Here is a 17,706-nt window from a genome sequence, read left to right on the forward strand (position 1 = left end):
TTTAAAATATTATGTTACAAAATAAAAGTAAAATTATACATTATTCATATATAAAAACAATTTTTTCATTTTAATTTATTTTATTCGTTTATTTTATAATATAAATCGGTAACCAATCTTTTACAATTATATTTTTTTTAAGATTTTTCATAAAAAAAGTTTGAAGACACAAAATAAGATAATTTTAAATCAATTAATGTTCCAATCATAATTTCCTAAAATCGTTAATATCAGTAAATAATCGTTTATTATTTTAGAATTCATCTTATCTTACACATTCTAGGTATCTTAAACATTTTTTTTTCACTTTTATATATTATTAATAAAATTCTTATAAAAATATATTGTATTATAAAAAGGCCTATAATAATGCAATAAGAAATATGTTTCAAAGAATGAGTTGAGTTAAAAGATAAAAACCAGTTTTTTCTCTTGTGTAAGACAAAAAACATTATATGTTATTTTACTCTTTAAGCTTTTGAGTATATGTAGTACTATTTAAATATCAATATAATAAAAAATTATGATAGCATTTATAATTTTCTGTAATATATTTTTGACTAATTTATTGCCATTATACATATAACGTTCTTTTCTTGCTATTGTGCATCTAAGACTATGAATTCAAATGAAATAAAAACATATATTCGAAAAATAAAATTATAGTGACCACATCTAAAGAATAAAAACAAAAATTTATATATTAATAAACTTATGGATAAAAAGGAAAATATAATAAAAAAAATACGTTCAGGGAGCTACATTATAATTATTTTCCACATATTTTGCTATAGTAATTAAAACGATATATTCTTTATAATTGTATATTGTATAAAATAGCTATACCTATTATATTTTAAGGGGAAACAAACACATATATTGATATAATATAGTGAAAATGAAACTTTTTATGAAAAATGCTTTAATTTGTTCTATTATCGTATCATGGAATTATATGATGTTTAACTATGGTTTTTTACAAATTTATATGAATATATGTTAAGTTCAAAATTATTTACAATAAACGTGTATTTTTAACCTAAATTATGCATACAAATATTTCGTCTACTTAGTTAAAATATGTATAATACATGATATATAATAAAATAAAAATATGCACTATATATTCAGAATAGCATAATTCTTATATTTTTTTTTTTCATTTGTAGCATGCTTATGTAAACTTTAAAATAAATATATTTTCTGTAATATTACCCAAAATAAATTACCTCATTCTGTACAAGTTAATTTTATTGTAATGAATACCCAAAAAATCGAACTTTATTAATACATGCACACATGCTCGAATTTAAACATTTTTCATACTGAATAATCATTCTTATTTTAATAATATTGAATATTAATGCTTTAAATTATTAGCTAAGGAAAAAATGCTTATATTAACCTTAAATTAAACTAAGCATTCATAATTTTAATAAAACTTGCATTAATGCAAAATTTATAATAAAATCTGATAACAATATAGACCGTAATGCATTATCAAGATGATTCCCCTAAAAATGTATACCTTCCTTAAAATAATAATAATAATAATACGGCACTTATAAAGAATATGATTCAAGTTGTTTTATTTTTAAATATATAGGTGTATGTTACCATATCATTAATTTCCAAATTACAATATATATATTATATATTTTTAGGCAAATGAAAATGGAGATGACATGATATCACATGATGATGAAGTATAAGAAAAAAAAGACAATATAAAAAATAGTAAATTTATTTTTATTTTTAGAACCATTACAACCTTTAAATTACTTTTATGTTTGTATTTTTGCTTTTTATTATAGAATCCATATTTTAAAGATGTTTGGGATAATTTAGAAAGATATGAAGAAGAATATACACCATCTAATGATATAATAAAATATCATAGCCATTTACAAAAAAGCTTATACAACATTTTGTTTTCCATTAAGTATTTCCGTATGTTTACAGAAACATTCCATTAAAATAAAATGAAAATTTTGATGTGCTTTTTTGAATGCCATAAATTTATATTATTACATCATTTCAATATTATATTCCATATATTTTTAACAATTTTTTACAGGATCAGGTACTAAATTTTCAAAATATACTAAATTCTTTTATGAAGAAAATATTATTCTAATTACAAAATTGTGCGCTATTCCCTTTTTATCATTTATAAACATTATAATACCATAATTTAATTTAATTTTTTACAAAATACAGATGATATAAATATTGATTCACATTTTTTAAAACTAGTAAATAAATATGTAAAACTAAAACTACAAGGTTAGAAAAAGAATGTTGTTTTTATTCTGAAAAAAACTCACGCCTGTCTTATTTTTATATTTTCCCCTTTAAATAATCGATTTAATATATCAATGTGGCCACATATATATATATATATATATATATATGCATTTTTTTATGAATCCTAACCTTAGGTAATCAAACAGATGAAAAGGACATTTCTCGACTAGCAAGGGTACTCATTTAAAAAAAGATTACACAAAGAGTATTTATATACGAACACATCAAATGTGTGTTTTAGGACACGGATCTAAATTCATATAATTTTTTTTATTTTATTTATTTATGTATTTAAAAACGTTTAGTTCCATTTAAAAAGTCAAAAAGAAGATGACGATGAGGATGAATTAGTAGTCGATGAAGAAATAGGCGCATTTCCTACCAAATGTCCAATATCACAAATGCCCTTTGAAAATCCTGTTACACAAAGGTAAATTTGTTTTTCCTTATATGCACATATGTTTTATCCATGTGGATATTCATGAATACATAAAATCCTTCAACTAAAATACAGTAAATATGATAACAATTTACAAATATTTTATAATATAATTGTTAAGCATCATATATTATTTATGTTAAATAATTTCCCTAGTATACGATACGGTATAAATATTTTTTTAATGTCTTTTAAAACACTTCAGATTTAGCAAAAATAGAAAGGCATGTGTTCACACCTTTGAAAATTCTTTTATTCTTAGATTAATGTAAAAATTAAAAAATGCTTTAAAATATTATAAAATAAAACCAATTTAATCCAATTACATTTACCATTTTCTTATTTTTATATATCACATTTAGACAAAATAAAGATACAATAGAATGCCCAATAGCCGGTAATAATAATTAATTTATTAGTATATATCTTTTATTTTTTTATTTGTCATATTTATAAAACATATATCCATGAGTACATATATTTTACAGCTTGCAAAAAAAAAGTCTACAGAAATAGCTTGCACCCCGACTATGAGCTTCTTCATCACTCAAGGTTATATGGATCCACGCATCACGATAAATATCTTTGACTTTTTTTAATTTCTTTTTATACATCTAATTTTTATCACCTGAGTTTGGAATTTTATATTTTATAAATCATAATATAGAGAATGAATCTTCACATTTTAATATATATACAAAATATGCATAAATTTTAATGTAGGTTTATGAAGTTTAGAGATAATATCACAGAAGCAAAAGAATATTTCGAGAAGCTTCGGAATGATGGTTTCCAAAAAAAAATTCATGAAAATACATTATTTATTGTTAAAACACTTGAATATCTCATTTGTATAGTATTTATATAACATTAGTGATAGCTCATACATTTTTTTTGTTTCTTTCGTTTTTTTAGAGGATAAATGTTTCAATTTTGTGGAATAATAAAACAATAAATTTTTTCTTTAAAATCAAATGATTTTTCTCCTTCCTTTGTAAAATTATATTATAATTTTTTTTTATTTTAAGTATTGTGTGAATATAACTTTTATATGTATATATACATGTGGCCATTTTTATGGTCTAGGATTATTCATTCATTTTTTTAAAACTTTTTATTATTAAATTATTCTTTATATTTAGCTTTTCCCATAAGATATCATTATTTAGTATGCTAAATATAATTATTGTATAATGTTTTATTTCACTAAATCTTTATATGGCTAACTATATTCACAACAAGTGTAGAATGGTACAAATAGTTATAAAAAAATAACACCGAGGATTTTAACTAATTTTTAATTTATAAAAAAAAAGACGCAAAACAAAAGTATAAAATAATAACACGACAAAATTTTTGCAGTTTACATAACCTTTTTAATTGACATTTATTTTGTGAAGTCTTTATTTTTTAAATAATAATATAGTATTTGTTATTTTATTTATCTCGGTTCTTCATAGGCAAACAAATAATTATAAATTTGGGGAATTTGTATACAATTATAATAACCCTTCTTAAAACAACTTCGTTAAATGCATTATTTAATTCAAATAAAATGTTTCATGTTTAAATGAATAATATTCTACAAGTATCATTTTTATACTTTTTTATTTTATTACTATTATTTTTTTTATAAAATATTCGTATGTTAATATTCATAGCATATATTTTTTTTGCGCTATTATTCCAAATGCAAATAATTAAAAGTATAACATAATGAATACACTTATAAATTTTTTTACTATACCCTGAAATATATCCATATGATATATAAATTTATATTGTATACGGTTACCAAAAAAATAACTAAATAAATATTTGGCTAAGAAACAAACAAATCATATAATCTATTGCACAATGAAAGTACCCCTCCACCAAAACAATGTGTAAAATGTACGAATAAATAAAAATTCATTGATTTATATATAATACCACATTGATGAAATGCAAAGAACGAAATAATTAAGCATATAAATTTCCAGAACGTATTTTGATAAAAGTTTAAATTACATATGAATAGTTAAAAAATAATAACAATATAAATAAAACCATAAATACATTACGAATTAAATTTATTCATAAGTACATATACTTGGAAATGTATAAATTGGGAATATAAGCTATAATAATGTAAATAGTAAATGATATTATTATCAGAGTTATTATTACTTCCTGTGTTATGAGCTTCAATGAATAATTGGAATATAGAATACTATAATTATTATCCATCCCTTATATATATTTGTGCGAAGATCCCTCTTTGATTCACATCGTACTATGTTTGATTATTTATTTTTTATGGTTTAATTTATAAATATATATACATGTATATTTCTTTTTAATGAAAAAATGAGTTGCATGTACTATGCCTCACGTTTGTCAAAAAACGAGAACAAAGGACCATTAGGCGAAAAGGAATATTTTGAAGACGAAGAAGAAGAAAAAGAAAAGATAAAAGTATTAATCGAGAAAATACGAACAAGTGAATACATTGTTGTACATTCCGGAGCTGGTATATCTACTAGTTCAGGACTGCAAGATTTTCGAGGGCCCACTGGAATATGGACAAATGAGTATCACAATAATATTAAAAATAAGAAGAAACATAATAAGAAAAAAAAAACAAAACAAGAACACGAAATTGTACAAAATTGCGAAGATAATGAAAACATCATAAAACATTCCCAAATAAAGTATGATAATCCAAACAGCTCATCCAATCAGGCTTCTATAAATAAAAAAGAACCTCATTTTCATAGAATTAAAGAGGAAAGAAATGAAAGCAATCATAATAATATCCATCAAAATCGTATCAAAGCCGATGAAATAAATATAGATAATATATACAAAAGTTCAAATAATAGCCTTTTGGAAACACAAAGAAACTGTGAAAAAAAAGAAAACGAAAATCGTGATAACTCAAATCCTATACAATTCGCATTAATAGATCAATGTGCAAATGAAAATACTGAAAATTGTCAAAGTTCTGATGAAAATTATGTAAAGTTTGGAAATAGAAAAAAAAAAGTTGTAGAGCTTCATTTAGCTTTACCAACCAAAACACATATTATGATAAAAGAATTAATGAATAAAAATATTATAAAATTTTTAATTACTCAAAATATAGATTCTTTACATTATAGATGTGGCACAAAATTTTCTCAAATATCGGAAATACATGGAAATATATTTATAGAAAGATGCGATTTTTGTGGTAGGCGATATTTAAGAGATTATGTTATATCAACAATCAGTTTTAAACCTACTGGGGCTTTATGCTTTTTATGTTCATTCCCTCCAATAGGGATTTGCACAGATGTTTTATTAGATTGGAATAATGCATATGAAGATTTTTTTCATTTGAACTCTATTAAACATTCTCAAAAAGCGGATTTTCATTTTTGTTTGGGTTCTAGTTTTTATATTGTACCAGCTAGTTATTATCCATCAAAAAAAAAATTTGCAAGTAAAAATTCATATAGTTGCTTAATTAATTATCAAAAATCGTCCCTATTCAAAGAACTAGATTTAAATATACATTCAAATGTTAACAATATATCAGATATAATTATTAAGGAGTTCTCTTTAGAACCTCTTGCTATAAGAACTGCTTTGATGATTGTTGTTAGATGTCAATTAATAAACTTTGATTTATTATGTGATCAAATGGTTAAAATTAATAATATAGACAAAAATGTGCATGATGTACTAGACACAGAAAACGAAAACACAGATTATAACCAACATAGCTTTAAAACTTACAGGATTAAGAAGGAAGAGATTGATAAAAAGTATTATACTTCTATATGCAAAAATGAAACGGACAATCAAAATAATTGCATAAACTGTTCAAATAATGCAAATGATAATAATTGTAACATGGATAGTAATAAATTTGGATATGATGATGTTATTTCGATCAACGATGATATAAACCGAAATAATGGCGCATCTCCTTTTTTGGATAATGAAGAAGGAAGAGATGAAGAAAAAATTGAGAATACAAATAAAAATCAATTATTTTTAATAAAGTGTTCAATGATTAAAAATATAAAAACAGGAAAATTAAATAGCTTAAATAAAATTACAATAAATGAAATAGATAAAAATAAAGGAATCTGGTTAATACGTACAAATTTTTCATGTATATTAGAAGTAGAATTATGGTATAATTCTTATATTTTACTAAAACTCATTTATAATGATAAAACACCATTTATCGAATTGAATACATGGGCTATTGATGTTGCATACACATATGGTGATGATATTGACGATTCTTATTTTAGCAATAATAAAGGAAATTTTAAACAATTTAACCTAAATAAAAATAAGTATATGTCTAATCATGAAGAAGAAATGAAAAGGGGTGATATTAATACAACACCCGCTATTATTAATGAGGAAAATGATGGAATGAAGACTTTCGAAATATACGATGAGGAAAAATTGAAATCTTTTAAAGTCTCCGAAATATTAAATGAACATGTTCATGTTGGATTTAATCCTAGAAATGTAAAACCTAAAAATAAAGTTCAATTGTTAGCAATTTTGAATAATACTTTTGATATGAATAAATATGATAATTATTTTTCCTTTGAGTTATCCAATTCTATCAAATTATTATATAATTTATTTTGTATAATAAATAAATTTAATGAAGAAAACAATTTTATTATAAAAAAAAAACATAATGATAATGAAAAAACAATACAATTTATTAAAAATCTCCATTTATCAAAAAATATATATTTATATACTAATGATTTTTTAAATTTGTTTAATAATAATGATAAAACAATTAGCCGTTCTTCTTACACATTTCGAGAACGGAAAAAAAGAAACTTGGAAGATTTTAATGTATATTCATCCGACGAAAATAAAGAAAATACATCAAACTTTATCTTTTATTATTTATATATGAATGAAGATATAAGTTTGTATAAAATACAACTTAAAAAAACTTTGATTAAAAAAGAAATAATTAGCAGCTCATGCCACCATCAAAATGTATCAAATTATAATCAAAATTTACTCAAAAGGGAAAATGTTCAACAAACTTCGTCAAAAGAAAAATATAATAATATAAATAACACAATTTTATCTGAAGGTCAACATTTTGGTATAAATCAAGAAGCGCCTATAGACATAAGTACAAATGAAACGAAAGAAACTATATCAAACAATGAAAAATGTGATGTTTCAAATAATATTTTTTTAAAAAATGAATTACCTTTTACAAATCGTATAAACAGCGACAATTGTACTAGCACAAATAAAATCCCAATCCCTCAATCAAATAATGGTGACGTAATGTTTAATTCTAATACACCAAATATAGTTGAAACTTTAAATTGCGATTTTAAAGATGCATCAAGCAAGAAGATTAGTAATATAAATATAATAATACCTAATTATGAGGAAAGTGATAAAAAAAATAATCACAACAAAAAAGGTAATGAAATTCAAATTGAAAATGACTCGATTACGGAAAATAATATAGATAATAAAAATGGTGGTGAGCATTATTCACAATTATTATTTTACCCAGATCTGCTAATAAATAATGAATATAAACATGGGGAACTAGTGCATAAAATTCCAAAGTATATTAAGCCACAAAAAATATATACTCCATATAAGAAACTTTCAAGAAATAAAAAATATTCCAACACACTTCAAAAATATAGAAGTGAAATATGGGAAAGTAGTTATCATGAATTTGTAAATAATATAGATAAGGAACATATTGTTGACTCTATTTTGTATAAAGAGTTGTGTTATTTCCCTTTTTGGCTTTTAAATTACACCAACGACTTATTTGAATGTGTATAATGAGGAGACATTAGACGGCTACAATATCATAAAGGTGCTTTCTCTCTCCCTATGTATGTATATTTATTTATTTGCATTACAATTGCATTTGAAATATGCTAATATCTTTTTGAGTCATGTCTTTTCAATTTCCATTTATTTTATTTTTTTGTTTCTGCAAATTGTCCACGTTTTTGTGCACAATTTTTTTATTTTACCTTTTATTTTTTTACGTATTTAAAATAATTTTATGTTTGTTAATGTTTATTTTTCTTTAATTATAACCTAGCTTTAAGTTAATACAAAAGAAAAATCCGAATATTAAAGAATAAAAAAAAATATTACTATTTATATAAACTAAATGAAAGATAAAATGAAAATATCGATAAGTAGCACACAAAAAATAAAATAGTAAATAGATTTCATCATATATACCACGGCATGCCCAAGTACGAATGGGAATTTATGTTATAATGCCCACATGGAATGGCTGGTATTAACTATACAAAAATGAAATAAAAATTATGTTAAAAAATATGGGGAAGGTATTTAAGTATATCATCCAACATAAAAATAGTTGTCCATATATGCTTAAAACGTAATATGATAATTTATGCGGAGTAAAGGCAGCATTTCATAGGTGTATAAAATAAGCTCATATTTCGATAAAGGATTAATCATCAAAGTAACGAAACAAAAAATATAATTATAAATAGAGGTAATACTAAAAAATAGGCATATTCTTAATCTGATTCATCCATGTTATCCAATTTATTAAGAGTTTCATGTAAAATATGGCCAAATTTGGCATCATTATTTTTGTTAAGATCTAAAGTCATACATGTATTCTCATCTTCATTTTCATTATAAATAGCTTGATTATTTTTATTGTCATTTATTTTCCTTTTAATTAATTCGATAATTGCTTTATCTGTTCTTTTAGATAGAATATTCATTTTTTTTTGTAAATCTCTTTTCAAATCAGCATTTATATTTTTTGCATGAATTTGATCTAATATGTTACCTTGAAATACATTTTTTAATTCCTCTTCCAATTGCTCATTTAATTCAAGCTCATATTTTTCAGTATCAGGACAAGATATACAACATGCCTTTAGCTCTTTATTTACTGGAACATAATTATAAAACTTTAATTTTTCATAATGTTTTATTTTTTCCATTTTCAGCATATTATAACAATTAGGATTCTTAAATGTTATTACTCCTAGTGTATTATAATATAATATATTTACTAATAAAAATAGTAATATACCTTCTCTTTCACCCTTTTTGTTTTTGATTAAAAAAATATACTGCTAACATTGGCTTTAAAAATATAAATTCATTTTTCCATATAAATATTTCTAAATTCCTTTTTATTTATAATTTTTAACTTCGTTATAGTAAATTAATAAATATATAATCGTATATATATTTTTTTTTTTTTTATTTATTATTATTTATTAATTTTACTAAAATATAAAATGCGAAAGCAGCACTCATTTTGTGCAATCCCAGATGTACCATAAATACTTGTGCATAATAAGAAACACAACAGTCAAAAGGTTACTAAGATGAAAAATAAAATATATGCCATTTTTATGACGTATACAATATCTCACTTTTAGCAAATTTGCCATTAAAATTTCTAATATTACAAAGATAAATCTGAATGTTGAGAACAAATATTTCCGCACTACAAATTATGTTACAAATTCATAAAGTATTAAAAGTTTTTTTGTTTATATACAAAGATATGTCAAATGATTTAACAAAAAAAAATGAAGACAAAGACTGAAACAAAAACTAAGCCGAAAGCATAGTATACACATTATATATGCAAATTATTTTAATAATTTAAGGAAACACAACTTAAAAAACAAATGATAAAGTTGTATATATATGGGCATATTTCATTTGTCAGTTTGTTTGTCAAATGCCTCTAAAAATTAAATCAAACTTTTATCAAAGTATAATAATTAATTGTGGAGAAATATAATTTGTATAGATTGTATAACCGTGTTTGTATTTGTAGAAACTTGTAAAGTTTTATTTTTTTTTATATCAATATTTGCACTAACCTTTGTATATTGTTTTGGCTTTAAAAACATGTTATTTATAAAAACTTCACCATTAACTTTAATATAATTTAAATTTTGTTTTCCTAAAGGAGAACCAATTTCGATTGTGACATAATAAGTACCTTCATGCAATAAATCAATAGACCATGTATTGGAAGTATCACAATTATTATTATCACTAGTGGTTAAATTGCTTTCTTTTTTACATTCTAATGGATAAAATGATATACCACCATGAGATGAATTTTGTTTATTCAGTTGTTCCCATTCTATAGGTGTAGGTACCTTTTCCCAACCATAATTAAAATAACCATGAGTTTGTTTTTTCAATCCATTATCTACCATCCAAGTTAATGGCTTCGATATCACACTAATATTTTTACTTCTAAAATATATATTAATTTCATGCTCATTTTGTTTGACCTCAATATTCTTTTCCTTATTTGTATAAGCCCCACATGGTATACCATAGAAAGTAATATTTCCACCAGTTTGATGTTTTGAATCATTTACTTTAGATATAACAACTTTTACAAATTTGGATTTTATAGGAAATTTAAGTTTATATTTATGGTGCCCTGGTGATATAGAAAATATTTCAGGATTTGTATTATTTGCAAAATATAATGATAATTCTGTAATATTATTTTCTAAAGAAAATAAGGTTTTAAAAGTAAATGAATGTATATCTATATCATAATTAAAATTTATAGTTATATATTGACCTAGCGATTTATTAATAGCAGTTTTCCATGTTGAATATTCTTTATTTTTATTATTTCCGCTAAACCCTGATTGACAATCATATTTTTCAGATTCATATGAAGATGTATAACAAGAATTAAAATACGGAGAATTTACTAAAGAAACAGGTTCTTCATTTCCTATACAACTGTTGTCTGATCGAAATTCATTTTGCATGATAAATATAATAAAATGTGTTGGCATGTTTAATTTTATTATTACTTCGCCTTCGTAATATTCAGAAGAATAAATATTATACGTTTTTTGTTCCGATGCATTTGTATTGTGACCAATTGCATTCATTATTCTATCCCCATGTATATGATATATGGACAATACTTCTTTAGTATTTGTGAAACTCTTTTTTGTTATTTCATTTATTGGAATATTATTACTTTCCTCTTTATATATAGCTATATAAACTTTGCTGTATGTATTGGTTTTAAATTTAATAATGTTTTTATTAAAATTGTTCAAACTGCGTATAGCTTTCGATTTTTCATATATAGTAGGTATATCAGATATAATATAATTCGAAGAATTGATAAATGCATCTGCTCCATTTTCGAGATAAAATATTTCGTAATCGTCACCACCTAATTCTTTAATTCTAAGGGGTATAGTTGTATTACTTTTAAAAAAAAAGTGTGTTGGAATAATTTCTTCATCAATTAGCTTATCTGATTTCCAATATAATATTATGTGAGCAGTATCTGGATTTTCGTGTTTTATAGTACTTAAATGAAAATATTCTATTCTAAATTTATATTTTTTGCCTCCAATTAATCCTAATTTTTCTGAGCTAATTTTTTGAACATTTGAATTAATTTTATTAATTGGTAAAATATATATTGGTTTTATTTCTTCAGATTCTTCTTCTTTAGGATCTGGCATATTATTAACAATTATAGGAGAATTGTCTAAAAATATTCGAACCCCACAATCATGTTCAATACTTATAATATAATTATCTGTTTGAGGTATTTTTATATATCCGTCCCATCGAACAGAAAAATGCTGATAAGGTATCATTTCAATAGGTACACCACTATCCCATATAAAATTTATATATTTGTCATTATTTATTGATAAGGGGTATCCTGAAAAATAAGCATTGTCATAATAACTCCCTGTCAAACCATCTGCCTTATCTTCAATTGCATATCCTTTTAATATAGAACAATTTTTTTTATTATTTAAAAATGCTTTTCTATTTGTTTCGACTTCATCATCTAATTCATATAATTTTGTTTCCATATCATTGATAGATGATGCTTGTAATAATAACTTATTTATATTTCTACTTGACGCTTTAGCTATATCATTAATTTCTTCTATTCTTTTCTTTATTAATTCAGAAGTAGTCCCACAATTTTCTTCATATTTTTCATATACACCTCCTAATTTTTTATATTCCATATCTAATTTTTTTACAGCACCATTTAACTCATTTGATTTAGCTTGAAAAAACGTTCGGGCTTTTGACCTAACAATATCATAATTTATTACACCTTTACAATAATCCCAATCTCTATTGCCTTTTCCTATTAATTGAACTTCTACATAACACCATTCTCTTCCTGTTAATCCATTAGGGTCTGTTGATTTCGTACAATCAGTATATGTGTTGTCATCTTGCACAAATGCAGCGGCACATAGTCTACCATCTACCGTTTTCCGATGTTGTTGCCTGTATTCCGTCAGTTTCTAAAAAATAAAATGATAAAGAAAGGTGCGTTTTTTTTCATAGTATATACGTATTTATCGAATGAAGAAATGACAAAACCCAAATGGGCGACACAACATTTCAAAAAATATCCTTTATGAATATACCCACGAAAATGTATACATTTACACATCGATATATACATATATATATACACGATGTTATGTACTAAAAAATATAGATATTTTATCTTTTTTAACTATTTATAAAGTGTTACTTTTAAATTTTCTTTGTCATAATTCTCACTGTAGCATTTATGTATCAAAAATACTAGCGTAATAATTGCAAATCGAAATAATTCCATGTTATTTTGGTCTTAAAAATTATTACAATTATAAAATAATTTAATACTTAACAAATTAATGTTGTAATACAAAATTTATAATAAAATTGGTATAACGTCAAGTTATAATTGTAAAAGATATGTGAAAAATTTTATTGTAAGTAACAAAACAAAAAAAATATAGACATAACACTGTTATTTATCACTGCAAATATATGTCTACAATTATTTAGTAGCAAAGTAAAGAATGTTACAAGACAGTACAAAACATGTACATATTTATCCAGAGAATATGGACACCGTTTTATTCTATATAGTTTCTAATTCTTTTTTATTTTGTTATTCTTTTATTTAGCAATAAATAATCAAATGATATTCATCCAGGAATTATTTTTACACAATTCACGAAAAAAACACAGTAAGAAACTTATTTACAAAAAAATAATACATGTATATATTTTTTTTATCAATGTTAAACCCACTTACGAGTATACCAAATATATATATTGTGTAGCTTTTTGAACTTTTATGTTATTTTTTTTAAAAAATAATGTTCTATTTAAATTATAAAATAAAATGTTCGTTAAAAAAAATAAAACAAACAAATAAACAATATTAAGAAAGTTTTATGTCAAAAAAAAATATAAAGGCTATATGTGCAATATATAACAGTATGTGTATAAGGATATACGGATAAACATAAATATATGTAATTATTATATTATAAATAATTTAATACGGTAAAATACATAAATAAACTAATGAAAATTTCGTGTAAAATTTTACATAAATAAGTGGATTTTAATTTATAAATCTAGCTTGAGTTTATTCCCAACATCAATGTGCGATATCATCTGCATAAAAATAATATATTATATATATTTTAAAATGGATGATATGTGTATATACATATTCACAATTAAAAAAATATAACAAAAAATATTTTTTTAAATATCTAATGCATTTTATTATTTTTAAACTAAGTATTACATCTTTAAATTCTTCAAAGGAAATCATTCCATCCCCGTCTTTATCTGCTTGTATGATTGTTCTATCAACTAGCTGCTGCAACTGAAAAAAAATTATAATATAACAAGAAAAAGGTATATTATATTTTATACATGCATTATATTATAGCATTATAATTGTCTTTTTTCTATTATAAAAGTAAAAATGAAAAAAATTACGCATAAAAAATATACCTGTACATCATTTAAATTATTCCCAACCATCATTTTCATAACGGTAAATAATTCACCATTAGAAATCATTCCATCTTTATTTATGTCATATATATCAAAGGCGAATTTTTTTTTCTGAAAATCGTCGGTGGTTGACATTAATTTCGCTGTACAAAATAAAAAATTAAAATGAGGAGATAAATGTATAGTAAAATATCTTAGGAATAATATGAACTAAATATTAGCGAAAATGACACTTTAAATCATCATATGAAAATAATAACGAAAAAGCATAAACATATTTTTTTAATTTACTTATTCCAACTAAGAATTCAACAAATGATACTTTTCCATCTGAATTTGAATCAAATATTGATATAACTCTTTTTACTAGTGGATTCTAAAACACAAATATATAGAAATATATGTATGCTTGTTTATTTATATTTTTGTACGTAAAATTTAATGCATGGTAAATTAATTCTTAACATATTCTTCATAATATAAAAAACAGTAAAGATGGGGAGATAATAATGAAATATTCCACTAAAGCAACTATATACATATTCACAATCTTTATTTCATTTAATTAAAATATGCCGAAATTAACGAAACCAAAATTTGGTTATTATTTTATTGCCACTTTTTGTGGACATTTTTTTGTTTGATTCTTACATCGCTTATTTCAGGAACATCAAATAATTCATTTGGATCTAGTTGTCCGTTTTTATTTGTATCAAGTTCAATAAATCTTTTATACATTTTTTTAATATCCATTTCACTAAAACGAGCAGCTTGCAATAAATCCTTTTGATCTTTTTCAGATAATATTGCGTGTGTGTTTCTATATTTGATTACACATTAAAAAAAAAAAATTATATATTTTTGTTAAAAAAAAATGGGAATTAACAAGCAATATAACGTATTTATTTCATGTGTAGACAAATTTAATTATAATTTTTTTTTATTTTTAATTTTCGCTATGATAAACGAATATGATGTTCTCACCCCATTTTACTCTTCTATATTTTCATAACAAAATGTATAGAAATTGTGATTTAATAAATGTCAAATTGTACTTCTTTTAATTATATTTTTAACGTTATAAAATCACGTCCCCATAAAATATATTCTCTATATACATATATAAACACTATCCAATAAAACGATCAAAAAATATGCGGTATTTCTTATTTTCGAACATGATAGTAATATTCTCCCTGTAACTATGCGGCATTAAATAAATTTCAACTTAAAAGGAATAATATTTTATTATTACTTGATAATTTTTTGCATATGTTTTTACTTCCTATTGTGGTCACTTATAATTTTTATATAAGACTATATTCAATTCATATGTTATTATATATGTATTAATGCATACATATTTATAGGTATTCCCCCATTACGTTAAATTTTGACTACTCACAATATTTAGTAATATACAATAACATTTTTAAGAATATATTCTTAATACATGTATGCTTATTAGTATTAAATGATATGCATGTTTTATACCTTCAAATATCTAACAAATCTTGATTATTATATACATATAAAATTGCGATTGAATTTTATATTAAAAGGGAAACATACTTCCTCTTTATAAAAGGTTGTATGCTTTAAAAAAAAATCATTTATATGCATCAATCACTAATTAAAGTATATCAAATCTGCGCATTGTATTAAAGGAATAAATAATGATCTATAATAATTATAACCAAATGAAAAATGTAAAAAAATTATTGAAACGAATATAAATAAATGCTTCAGTTTAATAGTACATATATTCATTCATATATATAAATGTAAAATACCTTTTATTAAATCAAAGGCGCATAATTGCCTTTTCAAGTTTTTTTTAATGTGGAACATTATTTCGTTGCGCATTCATGCACATTAATTGAAAAATGAAGAGTATTAAAAAATGAAAAGAAAAAAAAATAATAAATATAATTATTTTAAAAATCGAATTAAAATATATGGCGAAACAAATTTTAAAAAGGAAAAAATTACACACACACAAAAAAAATATAATATATAAACGAGCAAATAATGCATACTAAAATAAAAGGGAGATGCACATAATAAAAATCGGAGGTATATGCATGAGCATATAAGAAAATTAAGCTTTAAAAAAATGATGAAGGAGAAAAAATAATTATATATGCATATAAAATGAGGAATAAAAAGGATTATTAAAGAAAAAGGAAAAAAATATTTTAATATTAAAATATGTGTTATATTTTATTGGCTCAATTAAAAAAAGAAATGGTTTAGCAAAGTCTTATAGCATGCTAGTGTTACGTTTTTAATATATTTTATTTCGAGTATGCCAATTTGTAAGAAAGAAAATTATAGCTGTTACTACAGGCATTTTTATATGAGTGCGTATATATATGATCGTTAATCATTTAAGATCTATATGAATATATTTATACTATTCAAAATTATAAATATGTATATTAACATTAAAAAATATAAACATAAACAATATAAATTGCTTATTAAATACTGAAATTGATAATCGATAGCTATAATATTATTTATAACATATAACTTTTGTTGTCATTCCAAAGAAATGCTCCCCATTAATTAAATATTAAACCCTTAAATCCATATAATTACGTATATATACTCTCTACAGGATTTAGTAGAAACCTTGAATTGACATTCAGTCAATTATATGAAAATTATATAAGAGTTATAATAAATATAGCGAAAAATGTGTCTATATATAAATATATAAAAGGAAGCAACAATGGAAAAATGCAAACAACACTATAAAACAATGGATATAATATAATGCAATAAATTGTGATATGTTTATCTGTATGTTTAAAAATGTGCATCTATGAATTGAAAAAATTATAAAATCGAAGTTTTACCCTTTAGTTACCCTCCAAAAAAAATAATTAAAATGCTCTATGATAAATTAATAGTCACTTATTGTATTGCTACCTTTTTACTATCATATATTATGCAAATACAAATGTTTTTATTTTTTTATTCTTTTACATATTGAACAAAGCATAAGGAATTATAAAATATGATGTTCTAAAATGGGGAAAATAGCAACTTCATATGTTTTATTTTGTTGGTGCTTTGTATTGGCCAATCTGATTTGTATA

The 17,706-nt window shown here is 22.8% G+C and overlaps 5 protein-coding genes across 5 annotated transcripts; 2 read left to right on the plus strand and 3 right to left on the minus strand.

The window, feature by feature from the left end:
- Positions 1–1,492: 1,492 nt before the first annotated feature.
- On the plus strand, positions 1,493–3,690 carry PBANKA_1315000 (E3 SUMO-protein ligase NSE2, putative; the record flags this gene model as incomplete). The annotated part of the gene is made up of 11 exons (XM_034566735.1): positions 1,493–1,522; positions 1,665–1,706; positions 1,815–1,950; positions 2,221–2,286; positions 2,442–2,482; positions 2,613–2,737; positions 2,952–3,014; positions 3,109–3,143; positions 3,235–3,298; positions 3,470–3,534; positions 3,662–3,690. The coding sequence occupies 11 exons, from the start codon at positions 1,493–1,495 to the stop codon at positions 3,688–3,690; spliced, it is 696 nt and encodes a 231-aa protein (XP_034423302.1).
- A 1,405-nt stretch (positions 3,691–5,095) lies between these two features.
- Positions 5,096–8,581, plus strand: PBANKA_1315100 (transcriptional regulatory protein sir2b; the record flags this gene model as incomplete). The annotated part of the gene is made up of 1 exon (XM_034566736.1): positions 5,096–8,581. The coding sequence occupies one exon, from the start codon at positions 5,096–5,098 to the stop codon at positions 8,579–8,581; it is 3,486 nt and encodes a 1,161-aa protein (XP_034423303.1).
- Positions 8,582–9,303: 722 nt separating this feature from the next.
- On the minus strand, positions 9,304–9,750 carry PBANKA_1315200 (pre-mRNA-splicing factor CWF18, putative; the record flags this gene model as incomplete). The annotated part of the gene is made up of 1 exon (XM_034566737.1): positions 9,304–9,750. One exon carries the CDS (start codon positions 9,748–9,750, stop codon positions 9,304–9,306), a length of 447 nt encoding a protein of 148 aa, XP_034423304.1.
- Positions 9,751–10,539: 789 nt separating this feature from the next.
- PBANKA_1315300 (LCCL domain-containing protein) lies at positions 10,540–13,415 on the minus strand (the record flags this gene model as incomplete). The annotated part of the gene is made up of 2 exons (XM_034566738.1): positions 10,540–13,092; positions 13,329–13,415. 2 exons carry the CDS (start codon positions 13,413–13,415, stop codon positions 10,540–10,542), a joined length of 2,640 nt encoding a protein of 879 aa, XP_034423305.1.
- A 785-nt stretch (positions 13,416–14,200) lies between these two features.
- On the minus strand, positions 14,201–15,588 carry PBANKA_1315400 (calcineurin subunit B, putative; the record flags this gene model as incomplete). Its single annotated transcript, XM_034566739.1, has 6 exons — positions 14,201–14,248; positions 14,385–14,465; positions 14,597–14,742; positions 14,891–14,975; positions 15,251–15,419; positions 15,584–15,588. The coding sequence occupies 6 exons, from the start codon at positions 15,586–15,588 to the stop codon at positions 14,201–14,203; spliced, it is 534 nt and encodes a 177-aa protein (XP_034423306.1).
- Positions 15,589–17,706: the final 2,118 nt, after the last annotated feature.

This window comes from Plasmodium berghei (genome assembly GCF_900002375.2).
Source record: "Plasmodium berghei ANKA genome assembly, chromosome: 13".
Taxonomy (NCBI): domain Eukaryota; phylum Apicomplexa; class Aconoidasida; order Haemosporida; family Plasmodiidae; genus Plasmodium; species Plasmodium berghei.